Source organism: Platalea leucorodia, assembly GCF_965183815.1.
Source record: "Platalea leucorodia genome assembly, chromosome: 4".
Taxonomy (NCBI): Eukaryota; Metazoa; Chordata; class Aves; order Pelecaniformes; family Threskiornithidae; genus Platalea; species Platalea leucorodia.
Window position 1 is genome coordinate 22,930,370 of NC_138826.1, and position 26,743 is coordinate 22,957,112.

The 26,743-nt window shown below is 53.7% G+C and overlaps 2 protein-coding genes across 4 annotated transcripts; one reads left to right on the forward strand and one right to left on the reverse strand.

Moving 5' to 3' along the window:
- Positions 1-217: 217 nt before the first annotated feature.
- CUEDC2 (CUE domain containing 2) lies at positions 218-14,088 on the forward strand (the record flags this gene model as incomplete). Of its 2 annotated transcripts, XM_082308196.1 has the most annotated exons (10): positions 218-298; positions 1,356-1,483; positions 7,039-7,132; positions 7,998-8,141; positions 8,456-8,517; positions 9,998-10,131; positions 11,258-11,428; positions 11,775-11,836; positions 13,486-13,546; positions 13,942-14,088. In XM_082308196.1, the coding sequence occupies exons 3-10, from the start codon at positions 7,059-7,061 to the stop codon at positions 14,086-14,088; spliced, it is 855 nt and encodes a 284-aa protein (XP_082164322.1). In that variant the 5' UTR covers positions 218-298; positions 1,356-1,483; positions 7,039-7,058. The 2 variants fall into 2 exon arrangements, with proteins under 2 accessions (XP_082164322.1, XP_082164321.1); XM_082308195.1 differs by having other exon boundaries at positions 13,486-14,055.
- On the reverse strand, positions 14,088-18,400 carry FBXL15 (F-box and leucine rich repeat protein 15). 2 transcript variants are annotated; one of them, XM_082308192.1, is made up of 4 exons: positions 18,329-18,390; positions 17,379-17,538; positions 16,103-16,605; positions 14,088-15,726 (listed from the first exon to the last, which is right to left on the reverse strand). In XM_082308192.1, exons 1-4 carry the CDS (start codon positions 18,361-18,363, stop codon positions 15,537-15,539), a joined length of 888 nt encoding a protein of 295 aa, XP_082164318.1. In that variant the 5' UTR covers positions 18,364-18,390; the 3' UTR covers positions 14,088-15,536. The 2 variants fall into 2 exon arrangements, with proteins under 2 accessions (XP_082164318.1, XP_082164319.1); XM_082308193.1 differs by having other exon boundaries at positions 14,089-15,726; positions 17,379-17,629; positions 18,329-18,400.
- Positions 18,401-26,743: the final 8,343 nt, after the last annotated feature.

Below are 26,743 nucleotides of genomic sequence, written 5' to 3' on the forward strand. Positions count from 1 at the left end.
GGGCCCCAGCCTGGACCCTGGCGGGGGCGGCCCGGCGCACACCGACGCCCGGGGGCACCGCGGCTGCTCAGCCCCCCGCGGCGGGCGGCTCGGGGGGAGCCGAGCCGAGCACTGAGGAGAAGCCGCCTCGCGGCTCCTGCCCGCAACCAAGATGGCGGCGCGGGGAGCGCGCCAGCACGGCGCCGCTCTACCCTCCCGCCTCCACCTCTATGACTGGCCACGTGACGCTTTCAACCGCGCCGCGCGGGACCTGCGCCGGGAGGGAGCGAGGCCGCGGCGGGGGCGCGCGGGCGATCAGGTGACCCCTGCCCCCACCCCTCCCGCCGGCGGCGCGCGCCCGGCCCCTCCCTCCGCGGGGCCCCCGGGGCGGCGGCGGCCCGGGACCCGGGCACCGGCGGCAGCCTCCGGGGCACCGCTGTCGGCGGGCTGCCAGGAGCCAGCCCGCCCTCCCCCCCCCCCCCCGCGCCTCGGGGAGCGCGGGAGCCCGAGCAATCCGGGCGTTTGGCTTAATCCCGGGGTCCGCGACGCGGGGAGGCGCCGGCAGGTGCGGGGAGCCGGCTGCTGCCCGGGGAGGGGAGCGCGGCGGCGGGAGCGCCCGCAGGCCCTCAGCCGCGGGCCGGGGGCCGAGCGGCAGCCCGGGGCCGTGCCTCCCGCCGCGGGGTGGAGCCCAGCCGCAGCGGGGCCGTGCGGCGGCGGGGGCCGTGCGGCGGCGGGGCGCAGCCGGCCCGCGGAGCGCGCTTCGGGCGCTGCCCGGCCGGGCTCCCCCGCGCTGCCCGGGGGCATTCCTGCCCGCTAGCGAGGGGCGCGGGCGCGGCGACAGCGAGTAACGCCCCGAGCTGCTGAGCCGGTGGTGGGAATGGCGTTACAGCGGGCCATCCACCGCAGCCGCCGCCCCGCGCGGGGCTGCCCGGGGCTTTGCCCGGGGCGCTGTGCCGCGCCGCGCCGGGCCGCGCCGGCCGTGCCGCAAGCCGCGGAAGGAGCAGCAGGGAAACCCCACGCGAGGTGTCTGGTCTGCCCTGTTCACGGCAGCAGGAACAAGTTCTGTCTCGCAGTGGCGATGGGGCCGCCGGTGCTTCTGCAGTACCTCTGTCACGTTCAGAGACCGCTGCAGGCCTTGGTACAGAAGTTGTAAATGTTGAAAAACATCCCAACATGGCAGTGAATTTGAAGGCTGGCGCTGTTCTCCCATCCGAGTTAGCCTTTCACATAGTACGTTTTATTCCAAAGGATAAAGCTGTACCCTTCGCGTTAGGGGAAACGGTCACAAGTAATGTAAAGCATAAAGACACCAACATACAGAGAACGATCCTGTTGTGCTCCCTGTCCAGCTAATCCAGCTTTCCTTTCCCATAAAGGGCTCCCTCATTCTTGGCTTGGGCCAAGCAGTCATAGGATGGACTGTCGACTCTTCTGCAAGCACTGAAGTGACTCCTGAACACCAGCCGTGAGCCGTCGTCCTTGCACGGGCGATACCCCTGCTCAGGTAAGGGCCCTGTGTCAGCAGAGCACCATCCAAGTGCAGCCCTCCGGCGTAGCTCTCGGGGGGAGGGGAAAGTCTGGCCACTGGCATTACTATCTTCTATTACTGTAATTTGGTGGGACTAAGTTATTAACAAAAGCCTTATTTTAATGTTAGAGCATTACGCAGGTAATTGTGTTAACGTGCACAATGATCTCAGCCTGCTTTCCCGTAGCAACCACACCATGAAAGTCCATTCAGGGACTTCTTTAGCAAGGAAAACAGAAAATGGAAGCACTGAAATTACATCTGTAAGGTGTTACTCAGCCTGGAAAGTTTTCTTTTAAGCCAGCAAAGTTTCAGGAGGTAAAGTAGTTCAGTGGCATATAGCCACAGCTCACTCTCTGTCCTGCAGGTCTGGCTTTTGAGAGATTTCCCCTGAGGCTGTATAGCACAGGCTACACTGAGAGCTCCTTATATCCCAGGGATCCACACTTCCCCAAGCACAGGCACGCACACACTCTCGTGTATGAGACATGCTCTGTGCTTTCTCATAACAAGTTTTCAGAGAGAGCACAGTGAACCATCCCTGTCCCATTACTTACTTAAACTTACTTAAATAATTACTGAAACTTGAGGTAAAGGAACTGTCTCAAGGTGTTTTAGTCAGTCCCTCAGCTGATTCAGTTTTACCTAAACTTTCTCTACCCTGTTCTGAGAAACACCCAAAGCATACTACACCCATCTCCTGCTTGCAGAAACGTCAACTCATTGGTAGGCAAATTTATGATCTTGTAAAAGTTGATATACATCCGAATGGCAGTTCCTCTTAGCCCAGAAACATTTTCCTAAATTGCTCTCCTCAAATCTGTCATGTTAATATAAAGTCCAAGGCACGATCAATCATTCCCGTCCCATCACATTGACCATTTGAGAATGATTACTGAAATTTGACTTGAAAGAGCCTTTGGAAATGATCTAGCTGTATGCAAACAATTCAGATTTTCACCCTTTTTAAGGAAGGCAGATGCATATGAATTGTACAAAAAGCAGCCAACTTTTCTTGCATAGCATAAGTAGATATTTCAGGCACCACAAGGATGATGGTACTTTTAGAGGGGTGTTATTTCTGCAGCTGTTCTAGAAAAAAAACCCAAATTTGACATTAATGTATTAGGAACGAAAATGCAAGGGTGATGGAGTTCTCAAGACAGACAGTAGGGTGTCAAACTCTGTTGAGCTGCTGGCCAAAGTACCTAGTACAGAAAACAAATAATTTTCACATTTTAAGAACTGTTACCACTTTTCTCTGCCCGAGGTGAGGAAATAAGTATGCCACATGATATTGTGTGGATCAAGTAAGCACTCTTGATATTTCAAGCCAAGCCTGTCTTAATGAGATGACATACAGTACTCCACTGCTCACTCTTTAATAATAAACCCCTATGTTTGAAGACTGAAAAGTGACAAGAATTTCTGAGGGTTGAAGGTCCCTTGTTCTGACAGTGCAAAACTGTGGGGCTGTAGCTGAGGGCAGAGCAATAGGAATACCGTTTCTTGACCATATGTTTTAGAAAATAGATTCTGTGCAACATGTTAAGCAGACTCCACATTATAATGACAAGAAATGCAGAAGGACTTCCATAAACATAATTGAATCAGCTGACAACTACCGAAGTGATCTTAAAATCCACATTGCAGTTAGGCTGGAAGTTTAAAGCGATGATGCCACCTTTTCAGTAAAATTGAGCTCGAGAGAGAGTGATTTCTCCTGCTTTGGGTTTTAGATCGTTCAGTGCATTATAAATCACTCCTCCACAAAACTCTGCACATAGGATAAGCCCTTCTAGTAAATCTCCCCCTTAACTATTACAGGTCACCACTGGAAGAAATGTTGCATTTGAAGGTATAATGCATAGGGTGGTTTGGTGTCCTGAGTTACGTAATTCTAAACTTGGCTATGCAGGAACATCAGTTTGTTCATTGAAGAATCTATTTTAAAATGTTTGTACAAAGGTTTTTAATCAGCTTCCTCTGTTTCAAGAAAATACCCACCTAATCTGAAAGGCCAGAGGACCTTCAGGACTTGTCTTCCACAAGCCTCATTCGGCCAAGACCATTGTGCATTACAGATCCCCCAGATGCTCAGTTTTGTAAGGACGGTCTCTTTACTGGGGAATAAAATCTTTCTCCTGTGACAATAAATGATCAAATGCAAGTGCGTTTGTCTGTCTTGGTGCCTCTGGTTTTATAGGAGCAGAGATGGGTTCTTCAGGTGAAAGGGCAATGGCTGACCTTTGAAGAAATACTTGATCACCTACCTGCTTTCTATCCTTCAGTGTAAGGCGGTGCTTTTGGCATTTAAAGGGTTTCCTTTCCGCAAAGGCAGGCCAAGGGTGGCAGCTTGCCTTCTCTGGATGTAAACCTTAAATCCGAGTCTGCTGGTGGATGGATTTGTCTGAGATGCCAGAGAGAATTTATACCCAATGGTTAAAACCTGCTGCCTTCTTTCCACTCACAAAGACACAAGGAAATAGCTTTTGTTCAGATACAGCACGGTAGCTCCACAGGAAAATATCTGAATATTTTCAAACACTTCACACCAGCATTTCTTGTGGGTATCAATCAGAGGTTGGGGAATGGATTCAAGACCAGTTAGTGACTGGCCATAGCTACGATACTCCTGTTGCTGAATTATTTTTTGTTGTGCTTCTCTTGTCCCAGTCTGACACTTGCCTGCAAGTGCCTTTGATTAAGGAGATGAGTGACTTTGCCTGTTCTATTGATCAGAATAAATTACCAGCAGCTAATTTATGGACCTCACAAAAGTGCCTTTGACATGGTGAATTGTGCTCTGTTGTTCAGGTAATTGGGTTGTCAGGAAATGTTATTGGCTACTATACAGTTCTCTCTTATAGAATATTTGCCTGTTTCATGGAAATGGACAAAATCTTTTAGACTTCCAGTTCCCAGGATGTCATGAACACTCTAAGTAAGAAGGAAATAAGCATTCTTCTTGATAGTAGTGATGGTAGAAAAAACATTTTGACTGCTATACGTTGATTTTCCATCCCTGTTTTCTGTAAAAAAGAAAATAACTTGTACTTGCAAGTTCAGCAGGCTTGGTGGTGGCCAGCATTTGCAGGTTCAGCTTAAAATGTGGGACAAACATGCTGCTTAGGACAGTATTCTTGCCAACAATGAGACTCAAAGTCTTATCATTGGCTTTTTGATGTCTGAGGACGATAGATCAAAGCTCACCTTTTTTCTGGGTATGTTGCAAAGATGACAAAGATAAACTTGGTTCTGTCACACCGCTACAGAACACACAAAACACACAGAAGCAATGAGCAGGGAGCAGGAAGGTGTTTTTACACATGGTTGTTTTTACAGCCAGCTTCTACACTTGCAGGCCATGACATCTGCAAAAGAGAAAAATGCAAACAAAGGATCCTCGGGAAGCTGAAAAATAAAAGCTCAGGAGCTCACTTGGGGTGCTTGCGTGAAGAGCTCCTACCTGAAAAAGTCTGGGCAGCTGTTTTCCTCTAATGCTGTGAAATGGGAATTTTCTAATTGAAATTACAGGAGGCAAAGAAACTTTTTAGCTTAAGACAGAAACAGCAAACATAATCCTTTCTGATTATGCCTTCCCCTGGCTATTTCTGCATGCGTTGTGTTTGAATATATGTATGTTGGTCATATAGTGGTACGGCATTTTTAACTCATCATTCATTGCCCCAAGTGAGAGACATATAAAGAAGGGTTTGGTTTCTTTTTCAGTTACTGGATCTAGATCAGTGGGAGGGTTGATACTAACAGTAGCTGCAGGAGAGTTTAGGTGATTAGATGGCTTTGTGTTTAGCTTTGAACAGTGAAAATTAGGGCAGTTCTTCTATATGAGTATGTCTCACTGGTCATGTCCCACTGCTGTGATGTTCTTCCCATATTTGTCTTCCTTCTGTCCCAAGGGAATGGCGCTGACACAGGGATTCAGCAAGAAGTGGCCCTTCAGGTAGCAAAACCTGCATCTGTTCGAAGCCCTAAAGAGTAGGAGAGCACAGACTGGGAATATTTGATGAGGAGTCACTGCAGGAAGATGCAGTGTGGCATGCCATATACCCAGTAGAGCACTTTTGCATAAGCCTGTGTCACAGCTTTCTCCCTCAATCTCGAGAGTCAAGTCACTAGAGCCTCAATGTGCCCATAGCCAGAGGCAGGTCTGGCTGGCCCAGGTGTGCTCCCCGGGCCAGCCACAAACAGAGGAGTGCATATGTGCTCTTGGCACCTTGCAGTGGTGGCCAAGTGCAGTGCAGAGCCTGAACGGGCCCCGAGACTGCAGGTGGACCTGCCAACAGGCTGCTGGGCTTTGGTTCTCTCTAGGTCCCACGGGAGCAGTGCTGAGCACCATGGGGTGGTTTTTCTTTATATCCTCTTAGCTCTGGAATTCTCATCTCTGGAAATGCCAAACCTTTTTGACTCCCGTGGGAATCATCTCTCAGCAACCCGCACGACTGGTCTGCGAGGTCTGTGTCAAACAGGCCTGGTCAGGTCCTGGTGTGGTTGGAATGAGGGAGCTGCACTGGTGGGAGCATGACGACCTTTGGAAGCTCTCTGGCTGATGACCACATCAGTTTCTTTATATGCAGGGCTAGTTTCCTTCCTCAGGAAGAACTCGGTGCTTACACCAGGAGTTCATCCACCCAGCAGCTTTGTAGACCCAAGGGGAAAGGAATGGTTAAGAAATGGCTTTTCTGCACCCGATTCAGTACAGGCCCAGTACTGATAGCTGAAGGAGGGCTGTGGGCAGCCCCCCTCTGCCATTGCTTCTGTAGGAGCTCTGTGATTCTTAGAACTCCCCTGAGTTTTGGGTTATCAAGCACCCCTTGTTGCAGCTGCATCAACTGCAGAATGGCTCATTTACCAAGCACAACAACGGGCTCCTGTTTGGGCAGGATTCCACTGGCAGTCCGTGCCTGACCTGGAGACCTTTGATATTTTGGCTGGCAGACTAGTTGTTTGTGCCCTGCTTGGTATTTCCCTGTGAAATACTCTCTAGGTTGTCCTTTCTTTAGGAGACATTATCCTTCCTCCCACTCATTTTTGAGTTCAAGCATCACTGCGAATGCTCTTAGCTGGAAGGTCCACCCCTTTCTGCACTGAGCATGCAAACCCACTACCTGCTGCTTCCTCGCCGGACAGCACAGCGTTCCAGCTCAGGAGGTGTCTCTGAGGTCTTGCAGCTGGACATATCTGCATTTCCAGCTTTGCTTCCTGGAGGGGACATTTTAAATGTACAGTACAGCTGCACACTGCCAGCATCAACACGAGCAGGAGAGGCCCAAGAGATTGGGCTGCTTTGGGCTGGTATTTCCAGTGGATCCTCGTACTGCTGCTTTTTGTGGATATCTTTGCCTGCAGTTACCCAGGGATGACAGGACACGTTGGAGGAGTTCATGAATTTTTCTGATGGGAAGAGCACACTTGCCTATACCATGCTTACCTTTTGATCATGTTGATATTTTGATCTACTTCTTGCCTTTGAAATTATGTGGAGTTTTCCTTTTCCTCCTCTTTTTTAGAGAAGAAGGTTTAGAGAGACATGGAGCTTGAAAGAATCATTCGAGACACACTGACATGCTTCATCCAGTCCCACATCCCTGCTGCAGACCTCAGGTATGTTGAGATAGGAAGATCCAATATAATTGTTTTAGCTTGAGCTCTGTGCTAATTGTCCCTCTGCACATTATACTGAACTCCAAGTGGAGCTTTGTAGCTTTCCTGTGCTTTGTGTTGCTTTTCCTTAAGTCAGATCCAGGATGCAGGTCATTTGCCCAGGCTCTGATGTGAATGCTTGAACAGCTATCGTTTAGCATTGCAATCTAGCAATGTCATTTCTTTGACAACCAAGATGATTAATTTCCTGTCCAGTAATACACATTAGAATATGGGATTCCCTTCATTCCATGGTGCTCCCAAAGGGCTTTCTGAGCAGCATAATGCTATATCAGGGCTCTCCCTCTTTTGAACTCCGCCTGCATGCAGAGATACAGCCACCTTGAGGCTGCAACACAGCAGCTGGTTTTGCAGCTGGTGGCAGCAGTGGCATGAGTGTGGAGAGCAGCAAGCAGAGAACACTGCATCCCATAGAAACTGCAACTTGACAGAATATGCTGATCTCACCTGAAATACCAGTCAGCATAGAAAAGTCAGGGTTTGAGCACTTGTAATATTCTGGTTAGCTCAGATGAAGCACCTACAGGAGCACAGCCTCTGGGCACGTGCTGGGGCTTTCACTCAGTGCTGCCCAGGAAGGAGGACAGCATGCAGTATTTTATCTGTAAATGCTTCCCACTCAACCACTGACCACCTGCTACCTGGCTTTACTAGTGGGATCTGCCCATAAGATGCAGTCCACATAGGTCCTTCTGCTGCTCTATTAGAAAGACACAAGGTCAGGGGGAATGGGGATGAGAGAAAGAGAGAGAAAAAATGGGCCTGTTGACCCTGCTGCCATGTCCTGTGTTCTCTCTGTCTCCAGTGGGATGGATGATGTTTTCTTCTCTTACATCACGGGTGTCCTGGAAGAGTTGGGCTCACCAGAGTCCTCTGAGGAGACCTTTGACATGGACACCTTTGTGGAAATGATGGAGGCATATATTCCTGGTTTTGCAGAAATCCACAGGTATGTGAATGTTACTGATTTGTATGTGCATGCCATGCACTGGGGGCCTGGACCCAAGCCCCTAAGGACCATAAATTCTTTTGTTATACCTACTCGAAGAGGTATTAGTACCAAACCGTTATGATTAAGTCAGGCTTTGCCTGAATCCACAAATGCTAATCCCAGTATAGTTTGCAAGTAGGTCCTTGGCCATGTAAAATACCGGTTTATTTTATTAGGCTTCCCATCAAGCTTTGTCTTTCTATAAAGAGGTAGCCAAGTAGGATAGGCTACTGTTTTTATTCCTCACACTACACAGCTTCTGTCTCTTGCAGTGGTGATATCTGTGAAATGATGTTCTCTCTGTCAGAAAGGCTTGGTGAAGCTCGCAACAAAGGTGAGTTACACAGACAATTTCAGCACAGGAAAGTATATTCTGCATGTTTTCCGTATTAGTGTTTGGAGTTGAGCAATGTCACCGGATAAAATACAGTCTTGTTTGCTACATTTAGGATCTCATAGGGTAGCCTGAATGGGTTGACAATTTTTTTGTAATGTTCAGTCAGGTTTTTGATATTAATACATGGGAGGTTTGAGTCATATGGAATACTGTCCAGGACATACTGGGATGAAAAACACTGGACCAGATCTCCAGATACCTCTGTTGAGATCAAATCCAGAGTAATAAGGAAAAAATCGCAGATACAGGGCTGCTTGTTGAAATTCTACTGTAGGTTAATTCTGAAAGTGAGGATTTCTGCCTGCCTCTGATAGCTATCTGCCTAAGCGACACTGTCCCTGGGCAGCCCATGTCAGGTGCATCATCAAATAGAGAATCCAGCTGATTGTGTGTATCCCTTCTAGACTTTGAGCATCCTCAAAGCTCACTTCCCATTCACCCATGAACCCTGGCACAGATGCAAAATCAGCAATGATGTGCTCTAGCCTGCACTATGCAGGACTGCAGAAGGCTACACTATCCCAATGGCCCGTTCTAACCTCAGCATTCCCAGATCAGATGGATTGCTATATTAATCAGCCCCAAAGGTACTTCCCACTAAAGAACAGATGGGTAAAGTGCCTGGATATTAAACCTTTCAGGTCACACCAGTCTGGAGTTTGCTTATCTAGCAACAACACTGCTGTCTTAACAGGAGCCAGAAGGCTACACAGCATAGAACAGACAGTCCTGTCTTATCTTACTTGCCGCTTTCTTGAACTTCACAAAACCTACTGCTCTGCTCTGGTCCCCTGCATCCTACCCCCTGAGGATCCTGATGTAGCCAGAGTGTGGAAGGACAGCACTATCCCAGTTTTAGAGAGGACAGAACAGAGGTGAAATGATGCTTATTACAGTGACACAGAAAGAGCCTGTAAAGAGAGATGCATAAGAGTAACCTGATCACAGGATGTGCTGGCTCACATACAGCCTGGGGACTACCAGTGTGTATTCCCAAATTTAAAATCAAAACCACACCTTAGTTCAAAGTTAGAGCAAACACCAGGCAATTCTTAGAAATGTCACAAAAATACTGTAAGTATCCACAGCCAAAGTGCTAGAGGGCCAAGAATTGACAGGTAGAATTGAATTCACAAGCAGCCCGTGCCCAGTAAGGCCTGGGAATGCAGCACTCGGGCACTCCAGTGTGCACTAGCACTGCCTTCCTGCAGGTCAGTGAGAGCAGAGCTGCGGCCGTCCCCGCTGAGAGCAAGAGGAACAGTAGTGCTTCCCAGTCTTGTCACTTAAGAAGCACTTAAGAAGTGCTTCCCACTTGTCACTTTGACATACAACGCACTGGCAGTCGAATGCCAACAGAAAGCACAGAGCTCTAGCCTTAAGGGGGCGGTTCCTCAGGAGATATCACTGTGTCTTTAAGAAAAAGCTGGCCAAAAGGCTGTGGAAAGCGGGAGTGAAGCACCCTCTGAAGACCTGACCAAGGGCCAGGAGCCTGGAGCTGGAGCCTGCAACGGGGAAAGGCTGTGCACTTCAACAGACGGAGCCGAGGCCCAGGTATGAGCACCCGGCAGAGGAGCAGGAGCACTGGGGACAGTCACCCAGCATTAGGCTACCAGCACTGCCTGAGGGCATTTTCTGGCTCTGGAAGGAACCAGAGCATAGGGTGTGACACAGCATCATTGGTGTCTCTGATCCCCTCCATTGTATGGCCTGAGCAAGACTCCGTCAGTAAGTGGAAAAAGAAAATTATGTGCTGACAGAAGAGTATGAGCCATCGCTCTGGCTCATCCTTTCCAGCCACTTTCTAGCCACCTCCAGCAATGGTTGAGAGAACCTGTCCCAGTGCCCCCGGAGACCCCACAGCAGCAGTGTAGGGACACCTCTGCAGCACTAGCGAGGCTCCACCCCACTTCACCCTGTTCCCCTAGCCTCACTCCACAGTTTGAGCTGGATCATTTCTCTTCCCAGCTATCGCACAGTATCTGCAGAGGCAGCAGTCACATCTGGGTGTCAGTCCTGAAGATGCCGGTCCCACCCTCAATGGCCTCCTGTGCTGTGCACTTACTGAGCTGTACAGCACTGAGTCATTGGCCCAGCGGTCCTGGTCCTGCAGCACCATTCAGCATGACCCATGCTACAGGCATTGCAGCACCTGGCAGGTCCCCCCACCTCCTTCCCCCATGCTCTGCTTGCTGTTTCTCCAGTCCTGATCTCTTCCTGCTCTGTAGCGACTCTGTCCACAGCCTTTTAGCAAATGCTGCTGCTGCGCTTCCTTATGATGTAGCCACAGGTCACTGTGTTTAACAGTCCCTTCCCTTTCTGATCAAAGCACACATAACATATCAAAGCAGGAGTTGTTCAAGCATTCGCACCACAGTGTCCAGAAAGCTCACTTCTAAGGAGACACATAGCGTGGCCACACAGATGAGCCAGTTCACAGCAGCCCTACTTTAAAGAAAGTTGAAATACAGGGGGAGGAGATTAAGGAAGAGTGATGCTTTGTCCTTGCAAAGATACAATCCCCTGTTAGCTTCAGGAACGGGATTTAGTCACGCTTGTAAGGAGAGCCTTCAGCTAAGGGCAAGCTGAATTTCCTGACAATGCAAAACCAGAGAGGCCCTTTACAATAGCCCTCTCCTCACTGTATCCCCAACTTACCTCTGTCTCTTGCTCCACCTAGGAAGGCGATGACTTGAAGGATGGGGTGGAGCTGCTACTGGAGATGTTCCCAGCCTGTACCGTGAGCCAGGCAGAGAAGGCACTCGCCATGGCCTTGGGGAACTTGGAGGAGGCAGTGCAGTTAATTGTGGAGGAGAAGGTGGAAATTGGCCCAGCAGGTGCGAGTGTGAAGGTACTGTACTCTGAGCTGGGTGGCAGCGGGCCAAGGAGCAGGGCAGAGCTCAGGGACAAAGAGGTGTCCCAGCTGTCTGCTGCAAGCGGAAGCTTTGACCGCAGGAACTTTCTGTGTGATGAGCCAGGAGGATTACCTAGAGCAACACCCCCTCTCCCTGCCTTGGCTCTCTGAGTACAGGCTGTGCCCACAGCTGAGCCAGCACCCCAGCAGAGCTGAGGCTGGCACCCCCCTTCCCACAGGGGCTGGAGAGCTGCACCAGCGGCTGGGCTCACTGAGCTAGCAGGGTGGTAGCTGTACGCCCCATGTGTTGTGCTACTCACACGCCTGCCTTGTCTCCTCCCAGGAACTGGCACGGCCCCGCAGAGCGCCCAACCACGAGGAACTAAAACAGGTTATCCTACAGAAGTAAGTACCCAGCAGCAAAGGACCCCTTATTCTGCTCCCAGTAAAGGAGGTGGTGGCAGTTTGGGGAAGGTCAGAATGACAATGTGTAAAGACCTTGGGGTGTACGATGCTCAGAAAGGATGCCGTGAAGCCGATTTGGGTATAGCTGAGCACATCTAAGCACAAACATAATCATCAGGTGGGAAAAAAAAAAAAAACAACTTTGCGTTTCTTTTAGAGCTCTGGCACTGAAACAGGTTACCTGCACCAGCTGGGTCACAGCACTGGCTGTGTGAGGTTTCAGCCTCCTACAGGTATAATGTAAATCACATTACTGTCAGCTGAGGTTCCAGTTAAAGGTTCAAGGCACAAACATTGTGCTGCAGTTCAGGTAACATGATGACTTGTAGAACTACAGCAACTCATTCATACCTCCATCCGTGGAGACAGTCCAAACAAGGCTAAAGATATCTTTAAGAGACTGCCTGTACAGCAATACTGGGAAGATTAAATCTCAGTTGCTGAAGGTGTGAATTCAATGCATTTAAAGAAACCTCTCTGAAGTCCCCCTCTGGACTTCTTGGGAACGAAAGTGGCTTTAGATTGGTTTACCTTTATTCATTTCCAAAAGCATTTAATTCTCAATAGGAGAACCCACACTGTGGTTTCATCGATCTGCTTTAAGATGTCAGCTTTCATGCGTATCCTCCTGTGGGCGTGCAGATTCCACATGTCTATCCAGCCACATCTTTTCCACCACTTTACATCCTCCCCAGTGACAGAATAAAGAGCCGATGGGCTAGGGAAGATAAAGCAAGAATGGCATCCAGGTAGAATTAGCAGTCCCTGTCCTTGCCTGTCTCCTGTGCAGGCTTGTTTCAGAGTAACATGCAAGGGAACAAAAAAGCACCAGCTGCTACTTGTGTTTCTGGGAACTTCACTTTAATGACATTTTGGCAACATCCTGTACTTTAAACATCACTCAAGCACAGGTACAGAGAGCAGATCACCATAGCTGAAGATACACAGGAGGAACTGTACTAACTACGGAGGGAGAAATCATGGTCAGCTCTGCTGTCCGCCTCCTAAACCAGCACCAAAGTCTCAAGAGTAGTAACTCAACAGTACAGAAAGCAAATGCTTGGGCCCTGATGTTTCAGTCACACAGAGAATGAGGTGATGCTTTTATGAAGTTGCTTCCAGCACAGACCTGTTTCGTAGTCAAGTAGTAGGTGGAGTGTGAAAGGAACACCATCGCTTCAGGGCAGAAGCAACCAGATTGGTCCTGTAATCTCACCTCTGTCTCCTTTGGCTGCTGTCACTCTGGCTGAGAGGGAGCAAAGCGGCCCCAATGGCAAAGCACACCAGACCTCCGCAGCTCTCTCAGTTCTGCAGGGGCTATTGGCATTCTCAACAGCCTGAATTTTCAATACCCTTCACATACAGCCAAGGATGCTACTCCAGGAGAATCCTGCTGGGTTCTCACCAGAAGGATGACACACTTCTTGCCCATTTCATCCAGAGGGGAATGTTAAGTGCTCCTAGCTGCAATCTAGGCAAGTAGGACACATTGCACAGCCACAAACCAGCCAGGGGAGAAAGGACATGGGCTGTCAATAGCCCCAGGCAATGCATGTTACAGCATTCAATAAGTGCTTCTTGTGTTTCAGATACATGATGGTGGATAGCGCAGACGATCAGAAAACACATCGGCCAGCTCCACCCAAAGAGGTAAGAAGAGCAGTCCCAGCTCACCAGCAGTTTGAATGTCCTTTGGCTACAAGGTTTAAAAATCAGGCTGCAAGTCCAAAAAGCAAAGGGGCAGGCCAAAGGCAGGATTGTTCACACAGCCCACTAGTCAGCAAAAAGGGAAGATTAGCTTAGCTACAGTGCTGCAGGGTCTGTCAGTTCCTACCATTCCTGACTAGCATGGCTCCTGCTCCCCCCATCAGACAGCTTCCTTCCCAGTTTTGGCCAAGATTCTTAACACTAAGGATGGGTAAAGCAGCCCACCGCAGTCTTCCTGCACCCACCCCGGAGAGCACAGCTCTGCTTCTGCTTGTCCCCTCCCTTTCCCTAGCAGTGTGGCTGTCCGTCCACTTGGTGTGAATGTCTTTACTCTCCAGGCTCCCAAGAAGTTGATCCGCTATATCGATAACCAGGTGGTGAGCACAAAGGGAGAGAGGTACAAAGACATCAAGAAGCCTGAGAGCGAGGAGATGAAGAGAACCTACATCAGCCTCAAACCAGCCAGGAAGTACAAGTTCCACTGACAGCCAGGTCCTCCCGCTCTTCAGCCTCCACCTCCCCGGCCAGGCATGGCAGGATGGACACGTGGCACTAGGGATGAGTGGACTCCACCTGCCACTAACTGGAACTAACCTGGGAGCCAGGACACTGCTTTCAGCTTCCTCAACTAACCCGGTTGACGAGGAGCCTTCTCTCCTTGTGTAGCTGTCCCTCTGCCCCCAGGGGCACACCACAGTGGCTCTCTGGGGCCTGGGCATTCTCTGCTATTCCTTGCATGGGACATTTTTAGATCTAAGATGTGGCTTGTGCTTTTGCAGCAAGCTTTTTACAAGTCTGTGTGCACTGTTGCTTTAAATTGAGTGCCAGTGTTAATAAAGATGATGCGAGTTGGTGTGTAGTTCAGCCAGAGCATGCACATACTTTACAGACACTGCCTTCAGTCCTTCCTGGGGCCAAAGATAGGAGCAGGGTCATCCTCTCTTCCTCTAATTACTCTCTTCATCATGGTCACCACAAGATGTGGCTGCTGTTTGGTTAACCAAACAGTTAATGTGTGGATACAAGGGCTGAGGCTGAACTCCAGACCAGAGCTAGGCTCTCCCTGCCAACACAACCTGCAGCACAGCCAGGGCTCCTGCCATTTCTCACCACTGTTGAATGCCAAAGCTCCAGCTGCACGACATGGAGCAGGATATAGTAGCAGGCCTGGGCACTACTGAAATGTTAAGTCAGAATCTGGAAGAAACCAATAGCAATGACCAATTGCTTTCAGTGACAACACAGCTAGGTTGGGTACTTTTCTGTCACTGAAACTGCAGTTAGGAGCATGTTCCCCCTGAAAACAACTCCCACCTTGCACCAGCCTAAACCAGCACCTAGGCCTGGACAGACACACTGCCTGCACCACGGCCATGCCAGCCCTTTGGTGCCAGGCTGGCCGGTAGCTGCAGGCTGGAGCTGGGCTCACTGCCCTCCTCCCAAAGCCCAGAGGGGCCTGCCCTCTCCCAAGAGGAGGGCTGGTGGCTTTTCTGTTTTCTGCTCCAGCTGGCCTGGTTTGTTCTCAACAGCTCTGCTGGCATGCCCTGCACACCTACCCCAGGGGACAGTCCCCATCAAACACTCTCCTGCTCTCTGGACAGCTGCCACTTAGAGATTTAAAATACAACAAATAATAAATCCTATCTATTAGCTGGCCTGGCCAAGGCCTGTTCAGCACCATGGTGTTCCTGCAAGTCACTCACTCTCTCCATGCCACTGCAGAGGGAGTTACTTTCCCTGGAGGCACCAACAAAGCCCACTCACAAACAGCCGGTGGCTGCTAAGCAGCCCCAGAGGAAAGAGTGAGCCCCACTCGGGCCAGCCTCGCCAACGGGACCGACCTCTCCCTCTGCATGTCTCCGCAGCAGCTGGTTCCGGCATCCTCCTGGGATCCCAGCGTCGTGCAGTCCCCCCCTCCCCGGCAGCAGCAGTTCTAGATCTGGAGGTTAATGAAAGGGGCAAAGCCAACCACGTCCTGCAGGAGAACAAGAGCCCTCTGCAGCGGAGGCTCCACATCCAGCTCCACCCCACGGCTTCGGAGGATGCTCAGGCTGGACTCGGCCACGTTGTGGCAATGCTTCACCTTCAGCGAGCGCAGCTTGGGACAGTACTCAGCCAGGACCCTGCCAAGAAAGAGAGCACGTGCAGGTTGCAAGCCAGGACTCCCGAGTGCACCACTCACCCTCTTCTCTACTCCCAGCAGCCCAGCGCTCACGACTGTGCCACACACGCACCATCCTTTGGGAGCAGCACCCTGGTGATTGGAGAGAAACTCAAGGGACATGGTTGGATCCCAGACCTACCCCCCGTGACATGCTGGGGAATTTGATGTTAGTAGAACACAGTGCCTCTCCTGAAGGGCCTGCTAGTGGCTTCTCCCCCAGACTGAGCTCTCATTGCTTTCAGCATGATGAAATATGACTTTTCTCTCTGGTTCTCTCCCTCTCCCCACCCCAGACACCTGCCATACCCACCCTGGCTCCCCACATTGCTCAGTACCTGATGGAGTCATTCTTGACTCGCAGACACCCCGTGAGGTCCAGGTGCTCCAGCTCGGGGCAGCACTTGGCAATCTCCTCAACTGCCATGTCTCCCACATTGGCATTGACAGCCAGCGACAGAGACTTGAGCCTGCTGCACTTCTGCGCCAGGTAGCAGATGGCCTCGTCCTTCAGCTGGCGACAGGCCGTCAGGTCCACAGCCTCCAGCGCCTTGCAGTGGTCAGCCAGGCTGCGCAGGGACAGGCTGTCCACCCACTCGCAGTGAGCCAGGGAGAGCCGGCGCAGGTTGGGGCAGCTCAGCGAGATGGCCACCAGCGCGTGGCGGCTGAGCTGGGCACAGCCCTTCAGCTGGATCTGGTGCAGGTGGTGGTTCTGCCCAATGACCGGGAGCAGCTCCCTGTCTGTCAGCCAGTCGGAGCAGTTCTGGAGCGCCAGCTGCTGCAGTACTTCGTTGTCCTTCAGCAGGTTAACGAAAGCAGCTCGAGGGATGGCAGGTCCGATCTGCATGGGGAACCCAGGAAGAATGAGGCATCTCCCAAGGTTTGAGATCAGCCTGATCCTCACCGAATACTCCCCTCCCTCCCCTCCTCTCTTTCAGTCTGACAATGGCGACCAAAGACACCCCCTCTCTTCATCCCAGGGTAAACCCTGCCATCAGGCTCTCTTCCCTTCATGCCAAGGTTACTGCCACAAGCCAGAAGATGCTCTGGCTTCTGCATCCCCCATCATCACCCCTGCATTTATAAACTCGTGATGAGCTCCACACCTCCGCTCTCCAAAAACTCTTTGCTAGACCACTCCGTGTCCTCGCAGAACAGCAGCTACTCCTGTCTTTCCAAGTCCCAGGCAGTGTCTCCCAGGGCCAGCACAAGCTTTCCCTGAAGACCAGGCACAGAGTTATCTCCCGTCAGACCCACCCTATTGCGCAACCTCCATGAGCACTGACAGGCCATGAGGACCAACAGGCTGTGCCACTCCAGAGCTGGCTTGTGTTTTTGCCAGCCGGTGCCCCATAATGGCCTGGGTGGAGCTTCCAGGCTCACTCCTCCCAAGGCTTCTTGCTAAAGACACTGGCATTGCTGGGCCCTGAATCACCACCTCTCCTCCCTGAGCCCATCTGTCCAGTCTGACACCCGAGCCATTAACCCGAGCTCCAGAGCTGAAACCAGCCTCCTTGCCAGGGGTTTCTCCTCCCCACATAGTCAGATGCTCCCCTGCTAGCTCCAGAGCAGTAGGACATCTGTGTCTCCCCCAGCCTCAGAGCCATCCAATACCTGGCTTGAGTCAAAGCAGCGCATGTTGGCCAGGTACAGCTGGATGAGGGACTGGAACGACTTGCTGACCCTCTGCAGGCTCAGGAGCTGCTGCAGTGGCAGATGACAGAGGATATGTGGAACCAAGATGTCTTCCCAGGGCAGGTCCAGGAGGCATCCCCTGGAGGGGGTCAAACTCATCATCAGACACCAGGGAGCCGGGCTACGGTGGGAGCCAGGCGAGATCACCTCACACCTACTGCCGGGTGCCTCTAGGAGGAACAGCCAGAAAGAAAGGCTCAGCGGCGTCTCCCACAGCCAGCCCACAGGGTAAAACCCCGTGGCTAGCCGTCAGCGGGGCACGCACTTGCCACCTGCGTCACCTCCTCCCCAGCCTGGGACGTTCACTGCTCAGGCATCCGAGTCCACCTGCCTGCACTGCCCTGCAGGAGGGCTCGGGTGGGGCTTTCCACCAGCTGCCCAAGGAGTCCCCGTCCCTCGGCAAAGCAGCGAGCGCCTGCTGCAGCGTTACCGCACCGCCCGCTCGGTAGCTGTGCCTGGCTTTCACGCCTGAGCAGCACCCGGCCTGGCACCTGCTCCTTCCCGTGGGGAGCCACAGGGCCCCGGCCCCCCCCGGAGAGCTCCCCCCGAGGAGCGGGGACACGGCAGCTCTGCGGAGACCGGGCCGCTGGGGAGGCCTCGGACGCGGCGGGGGAGGGCAGGAGCCCAGGACGGCGCAGAGGGGAGCCGTCAGCCCGGAGCCCCCCGAGCTGCGGCTGGAGGCCGCCGTTAGTCTCGGCCCCATCAGAACCGGCGGCTGGGGGAGCTTGGACCCCCCCCCGCCGCCCCACGGGGCCCCGCTCGGCCCCAGAGCCGCCGCCCCCGGGCCCGGCCCGCCGCCTGCCCGCACACACCCTGCCCCCCGCAGGCGGCGCGGCGGCAGCCCAGCCCCAGCCCCCCCGGCCCGGTACCTGCCGCCCCGCCGGGGCTGCCCCGGCCGCTCCATGCAGCCGCGCCTCACCCCGCCCCCGACGCCGGCGTCCAGGAGCGACGTCACGCCGGCGGGCGGAAGTGCGCGCGCCCCGCCGCCCCGCCCCCTGCCCCGCCCCCTTACCTCGCCCCGGCGGCAGCGCGCGGGGCAGCGGGGCCCGCGGGCAGAAGCGGGCAGCGGCGGCGCTCGGCCCTGCCAGGCCGCGGCAGCGGGCGGAGCAGAGCGGCTCCGGCGCTGCGGGCGGGCCAGCGGGGCCCGGCGGTGACAGGTCCCACCGGCGCCCCAGCGGCCCCCGCAGGCTGCTCCCAGCGGCGCGGCGCTCACACCGGCCCCGGTACCCCAGCTCCCCCGTGCACGCCGTCTGTCCCAGTTCCCCAGTTATCCCAGTTCCCCGGCGCACACCAGTTCCCACGGCGGCGGCTCCCCGGCGCACATCGGTCGCTCCAGCCCCGCGGCTGCCCCGGCTCCCCGGTGCGCACCGGCCGCCCCCGGTCCCCAGCGCAGCCCCTGCCCGCGGCGGGCGGCCTGGCGCATGCGCAGCGCGGCGGCGCTGTCCGTTCAGCACCACGCGGAGCCGGGACCCGCCGGGACCCGCCGCTGCCGGTGAGCGACGGCGCCGCCCCCCGGCCCCGCCGGGCCCCCCCGCCCCGCCCCGGACCCCCAGACCCCCGCCCGGCCCCGCCGCTCTGTCGGCGGGCTCTGCCGCCCCCTCCCCGCCCGCAGGGGCGAAGGGACCCCCGGGAAGGGCCGGTCCCCGAGGCTCACAGTTCTCACAGCACCCCCGACCGGCAGCCGCCGGGCCCCGCTCCTCCGCCGGTACCGGGCTGCCCCCCCCCCCCCCCCCCCCGCCCCGGGCGTGGGACGGGACGGCACTGCCCGCCCGCGGCCCGCCGCCCCCAGCCCGCATCCCCCCCACCCGGCCAAACGGCTCCCCGCGCTTCGCTCCCCCGCCGGTGCCCCGCCGGCCGCCGCAGCCCCGGGGAGCGAGCGGGGTCCGTCCCCTCGCCGGCGGCCCCCGCGGAGAGGCGGCCCGGGCTCCCGCCGGCGCAGTTGCCATAACGACTCCAGGCAGGGCTCCCGCAGAAACAGCCGCTGCCATTTCCCCGCTGCTCTCTCCCCCGCCGCCGGTTTGGGGGGGGCACCGTGGGTACGGCGCTGCTGCCGCCAGACACCACGCCTCAGAGCCGGCCCTGCACGGGGGACCCCATCCCTGGCTCGTCTCTGAGCGCCGCCGCCTTGTGCGGCATCGAGCTGCTGATCGCTGCTGGCAACAGGCACTATAAAAAGATCCACTCGGCAAAGGAGCAGGGCCCACATACAGCAAACGAGTCCCAGATCCTTGGTCCCAAATTCCCTGGAACAAGTCCCAGGTTCCCTGGAAAGCAATGACCTGTCTATGCACTCTGGTCTGCTCACTCCCTCCCAATGTGGTGGATGGTTTGGGGAAAGGTCTTCTTACCCCGGTGCCTGTCCTCTGAGGGCAGCTGCCCACGCTACCCATCTGCCCCCGGACACGTAGCACCTGCCCCTTGAGGGTCCCAGTGGCTCCCTGAGTTAGCACAGTGCTTTTCTCACTTACAGAAGGACCAGTGAGACAGGGATTTTCAGTTTTCTAAAGGAGCTGAGAATGCCCCCAGCCATGGCCTGGGACAGCCCTTCCCTGCCCTGCGGTGGGGGCACAGAAAGCTCTGGGAGTGCTGATCCTGCTTCTAGACCAGGAGAGTTCATTTTGCCCTCAGGAGGTTTCAGCCTTGGGCTCACCTTGCTCTTGGTTCCTGCTGTGAAATAGAAGCGTGGCATGTGGCAGGGAGTCCCTCAGCATTGCCCCTCTAAGTGAATGACTGTGACTGAAGCTGGCTACAAGGAGGCTTTTTTAAATAGTGGTCTTGGTCTGGATAGGAGGTGAGGGAGGACCAGCGAGCAAGGGAGTGCAATGCTCAATTACATCTGGCCTTCACTGAAGGCTTTCTGTGCCAAAACAGACCTGGCTGGGAGCCCCCAGCTTGTGTCAAGTCCTTGCTCGGAGGAGCTGTGTTGTGGATTGCTTGTTATCCTTCCTGAGCAACACGTGTGCTGGGCTGGCAAATGGGACCCGCTCTGCTCCCACACCAACCTCTGTTTATGTTTTTCATTTCATCCGATCCAGCTGGGCTGACTGAGTCACTTCCCCGGGAACTTGCTGGTAGCAGGGCTCGGAGGAGGGCTGAGAGTCAGCCCAGACAGATTCCGGGTACCACAAGGGGGTTGGGAGGCACCATTACAGCGGAGGCAGAAGTGAGACCCGGTTGTGTTTGTTTGGCCTCTGTTGCATCCCAACCTTTTCCTGGCTTGCGGCTGCACAAGCTTGGCCCTGCCCATGGAGGAAGTGAAGACTCTCCTACCTTTAATACCCAGTGCCAAGGCAGAGCCTCAAGAGCTGGTTAGTGCAGGGCCATCTCCACTGAGCCACTCATGGGACTGCTCAGGAATCACACCTAATCCAGCTCTCTTCAGCCTGCTTGCAGGGCAGCAGTCACCATGCCAGGACCGGGGCATTGCAGCCTCTCAGGTGGTGCTGGCTCTTTTCCAGATGCAGCTCTCATGGTCAGTATTGCCCTAGGAAGCAATGAACAGCTTTCAGATCCTGCAGCCTGAAAACAGGTTCCCTAACACAACACCACAGCAGGTGCTGTGGGGTGTTTGCTCTGACAAACCTCTTCAGCCCCCTAAGCCTAGTGCAGCCCTGAGTTTGCTGTCTCAGCATTTAGGGGAGTGCAAGCAAGATAGAGAAGAGCAGGCTGAATATGCCAGCTGTGTCAGGGCACAGCAAGGGTGGCTGCTCCTGAAAGGGCAGGAGCCTCACCAGCCAGAGACCAGGCACTCAATACCTGGCCAGTGCCCAGTGAGAGCATCCAGGGTCAGACACAGTCTTATGATCAACAGGGTTGAGCTTATGGCTACTCAGGTGTTTGTGCCATGTACTAGGAGTCACAGTTTCCAGCTGTGAAATGCTCAGACTGCTCTCTTTCTTCTCCACAGGTCAGTTGGAGGTGCAGAAAGAGCATCAGAGCCTGTTACTGCATTGCATGGGTGTATGCTGAGACATAGCTTTACACCATCAGGATGTCTAGTGGAGCTAGCAACCTAGGACTGCACCAATGGTAAGGGTCCCAAACCAGTACCCTTCTTGTGTTCATGTCTGTTAAGTTTTCCTGTATGCAGAGTGTGGTATGGCTGTACAGCACTGTAGCACAGGGCTTGGGTGGTGTTATCCACTGTAGCTTAGCAGTGAAAGGACAACTCAAAGCAGGCAAGACTGAAGGATCAGAGCTTTGTTCTGCTCTGCTATCTCAGTCAAGAGTTGCATCAAGCTCTGCCTTTCTGGTGGCATATGCTTTGCCTATGGTGGGTCTGTGTTTTTCTTGAGAGGTGCTTGTAAGTCTCATTTTTAAGCTTCAGCTAGATGCACGCTTCTGGTTAAGCCCTAATACTGTAAACTGGTCTGCCAAAACAGCTTCCTGAGTTGGGTCTGATGTCAGAGGGGGTCCCTTGAGACCAGGGGAATTCACCTTGCTGGTCAAGCAGTAGGATGAGGGCAGAGCTTGGGCTAAAAACTTCCTGCTATAAGCTTGGATAACTGCCAGCTTCTAGATTTTAAAGAGGATGTGGGAAAGATTATCACAACTGCTCCTGTAAGATCAATCAGTTCTCCTAATTCTGAAAGGAAATAAAAAGGGCTGTGGTCCTGTTCGTGTGCAAGTTAACTGGTGTCTGTAAGTGCTATGAGTTCAGTGATAAGCCTGGTGGAGATGGGTTGTGAGAGATGGGGAAATGGAGTTGACAAGCACTTAAGTGAACCCAGCTGGCCTGCCTTCAGCTTATGTTCTGTTAGCTGCATGGCACAGTGCATGCCTGGTATCATTCAGGCAGCCGCAGCTCCTGGCTTAAAGAGGGTGCCCTTTGCAAGATCAGTGAGCTGAGCTTAGAGGTGCTTCCCTTTCAAGGGGGAACTGCATCTGTCATGACTCACCAGGCACGTGCCCATCACTTCTGTCTTGTCCCCACATAAGGTGTTGGCTTAGACCAAATGCATCTGAAGTTGCCTGTTCCCAGAAGCAGTGCAGGGCTGTGACACCGGCAGTGCCTGCAGGGCAGCTGGGAAAGTGTATTGTACAGGGCTGAGCACAGGTACCTTCAATGTGCAGGGGACACTGGCCAGTCCCGTGGTTCTTCTGTTATCTCAGTGACCACAGATGTCCTGTGAGGGACAGCAGGGCTCCTGCGTCAGGCCTTGAGCTGATCTGTAGTGACGAGAAACCAAGCTGAGCCCTGGGGGGAGGAAGGAGATTAGCTCACAACTGCTGCTGCAGCTTTCTTGCATCTTCTGTAGAAACATACGGTGCTGGCTGCTCTCAGGGCCAGGGCATGGCCTCGGGTCTGATCCTGCTGACATCTTCATCCTCCTGAACACCCTCCTGAAGTGAGCAGAGACTTCAGCCAGCTCCACTGCTGTGAGGCAGCACTGGTGCCTAGCTGTACTTTTGAAGAGTCTAGAGGAGCAGTTTGGTCTTGACCTCATCCTTTGGGAAGCAGGGGTGAGGTTTAGGGAATTGGAGCCTGAAGGGAGGGAACCTTGTGGTTTGAAGCACTAACCTCATGTCAGGAATCCAGGCTTTGGTTCCCAGAGGTGCTCCTGATTTGCTGGTTGATCTTGGGCAAGTCGTTCTCACCCATGCCCATTGACTTTCCCCTTGCATTGAAAATGTGGTTATTTCCATGTTATTACCATGCCAAAGGTATGTTAAGAGGTTGGCTGGGTTTCCTTAAGCCTGCTGGGGTCCCTGGAGGCTGGTGCTGTGGGAGGGTACAACTTATTTTCAGGAGATTGGTATGGTGCCAAGTCAACACTAACCTTCTGTCCTAAGATCTATCTTCTCATCTGATGGCTTGGCACCTTGCTGGCTGAATACCTTTAGCCTTGCAATGACTTTGGGAGCATTTCCTTTACAGTTTTCTACTAGTCTCAGGTGGAGCAAGAGGCAAAGTCATTTCAAGGACCCTAGTAACTCTGCAGTGTTAGCGACTTAAGATGTGAGAGATAGCTGCATGCAGCACCCCAGAAGTTGGGTAAAGTCTCTCAACACTGTTTTTGCTTGGACTCTTACCAGGATCTTTCAAAGGATCTGTCTATATTCTCTCTGGCTGCAGGGTAAGTCTGACACCCTCCATCACTCTCAGGGCTGGAGTGGACCACAGCTGAACTTCTTGGTTGCATGGGAGAAGGTGTTGAGCTCACAGGGCAAACTCTGCTCTTAGTGAGTGCTGAGACTGCACAGTGCCACCAGGAGCCACTCTTAAGCTGGTGAAACAGGAACCCACGCCTTCTGTTCAGACCTTCCTTGTACATGCCACCTTCCCCTTCCTCTTTTTGAGAAGAGAATCTGATGATACAGTCAGGGCTAAAAAAAATAAATGGAAGTAAAGCAAGGCCAAGCTGTGCAAGTCAGGGTTGGAAGAGGAACATGCATGAGGAGCTCCTAGCTACACACCAATGCAGGGCTGTTCTGCAGCATCTCCCTCATGAATCCACTGCTTCCAAGTTTTCAGCATGTCCGTTGCATGTGTCTCCACACATCTCCATGTTGTCAGGCTTCACTCAGTTTCTTCGCTATGCTTGTAATTACTCCCCCTTAACTGACCTTGTAGGGTTTCCAGACCTTTTACACAATTCTGTATTTGACCACATTCTCCCTGTGCTGGGTCAGGCTGGGGCTCGCTGTCTCTTTTCCACATAAAATACTCCCTGTGTTCATTGCTCTTACTCCTCCTTACACCTTTTCCCGTGTGAATCTTGAGGCTGAAGATGGGGGAAGGGATCACATCTTACTGTTGCAGAGATTAGCTGGAGAGCAGATCCAAAGATCTGTGCTGCAGCACAAGCTGTGTCCTGGGAGGCTACACCAGAGAACTGGTGATTTTGGTGGTTTCAGACTAAATTTGCCCCTTTGCTGCAGTGACCCACCACGGTGAGGTGGGGCTGATGAGTGACCTGCTGGCACCCAGGAAGCTCTGTCCCCAGCACAGAGCATGCCCCACCAGCCAGAAATCTCCTCACTGCTTTTCTTCAAGACCATCTTTTCCCTGAGCATCTTTTTACCAAGAGATACTCCCACACAATTGTTCCCCTAACTGCTGTGTAGGGAAATTATTTATGGCTCAAGCTGTGCTGAGGCCCCACCTCCCACATCCCCAGGACAGGTTTTACTGTGCTGGCATTTTTGCCTTCATCCTGACTGAGCAACGCTGGTGCAGGGGGAAGCCCGCTCGCTGCGCTGGTGCTGCCCAGGCCTGGGACAGGCTCAGGGGATTTCTGTAACAGCAGGTGTTCCCAGGGCGTCACAGAAATATTTTCTTACAGCTCACTTTGAGGCCCAGCACACAGCTTTTGCCACCTCCTCTCTGCTCGCCTCTGCTCTTCCAAGACCGTGTCCCTCCTGCAGGAGGGGCAGCCCCAGGTAGGGAGCTGCGACACTGGGGAGGGCACTGGCAGTCGTGCAGGCAGCAGCTATCCCTTGCACAGACTGTAGTCTGCACTGGCTCTTCTCTCTGGTAAGACATTTTGCAGTCTGTGTCCTCTTCCACAGTGCCTTTCACCCTGAAAAATCCTGCTGTGCTCCCATGTGCCTGCCCCATGCAAGGGAGGTGCAAGAGGCACAGAATGGTGCGGGTGTACTCACCCCTCATCCAGGTCTGGGCAGAAGCCTGAGGTTTGGGCAGGGGGGGCAGGCAGGATCTCCAGCACTGCCTTTTTGCCCCGAGTAAGCTGTAAAGCAGCATTTGTATACCAGACTGTTAAGGAAGGGTATTTTCACCATTTATCCTTGACCACCAGCCTGGTGGAATAACAGATAAATGCATCAGCCCATCAAAGACATGACTTATACTGTAGTAGCTTTTTTAATATACAGCTAGGATGTGGTTGGGTGTTGGCACCGGAGGCAGAAGGCATTCATTAGAGCTGTGTAGTTAAGTCTAGGCCCTGAGGGAACACATGCAACCTAATTGGTTGCCCCAGAGCCCTCAATGCAGAGATGAGGGGAGTTCAGCTTCCCTTGCCCTCACTGGGACCTATCTCCTGCAGGACTGGAGTTGCTGTTTCCTTGGTGCTTCCAGTGAGCTGGGTGAGGAGCACCCACCTGCTGACAGAGTGGCTGTCCACAGTTCCAGGGCTCTGCTGTGCCCCGGGGCCAAAGCACAGCCCCACTGACTTTGGCAGCAGTGAGTCAGAATATGGCCCTTATGCCCTTTGCAGTGCCTGAAGCACAGGCTGTGCCGAAGGAAATGGCTCTGACAGCCCCCCTGCGCTCAGGGGAGCAGCCCAGAGGTGCATCAAGATGTTTGCTCCAAGTGGAGCTGCAGCTACGGGAGAAGTTGCCAGGCCATGAGTGGCTGGGCCAGGAGAAGGAAAGCGGTGTCTGTGTGTCTGCAAGAGCCAGTAGCCAAGGGGGCTTGGGGACCGCTCCGTGGGAAGAGCTGCCACAGCGAAGGTGAGGATGCCACTGCCCTTGTCCTGCATCCACTTGCAGCTGTGAGAGCAAATGTGTTGTGATGGCGAAGAAGTCATGCAGTTACCCACCACAGAGACGGGCTTGGGAAACCTTGATGCTTGCCACCAGATGATGTACCTGCATGGTCCAGCTGTGCCACATGGCTTTCTAGAGACCACCAGGAGTAGTCTGTGTGCCTCAGGACAGGCTGAGGATCAGCAGTGTGTCACTCACCTGGAGCCAGCTGGGGAGGGAGCCCTTGTCTACCCCCTTTCCATCCAAATGTCATCTGGATCTGTATAGCTGCTAGGACAATATGATATCCCAAGCTGGTCTCTTCCAAGCAAGCAGTTCCTCATTGTGCTGCCCTGGTGACACCCACACCCTTCTGGGGTTGGGAGGGAGTTCGCAGGGAGTTGCAGGTTTGTGAAGATGAGCAAGAGCAATGCTGGCAATAGTTAGAAAGAAAACTCCTGGAAGCTGCCTGTGGCCGGGCTTGAGGAACTGGCAAGAGACCAGGAGGCTGAAAGGGATGACATGGAACCGGCTGGACTCATGCAGGAAGGATGTGGTACCTGCAGGCAAGGACTGGATGCTGAAGTGCCCCAGTGGCTGTAAAGATGGTTCCCAGTGCGTGGCACTCTTGGCACTCTAGCTAAGCCCACTGGGTTGGGGCTGTGGGGTAGAGCATGGGGACTCTACCTGTCCCCTTCTCTGTCATCTGCCAGAGGCGTTCCCTGCTCCCCCCTGCCCCTCATCAGCTGGGGAGGGATTCACAGCAGGAGGGGCTGGGGGAGCCAGGGCGAAATCCTGATCCAGCCAGGTTTATGTCAGTGCTGGCCGCACCCACAAATGTGGGCGCATGTCCT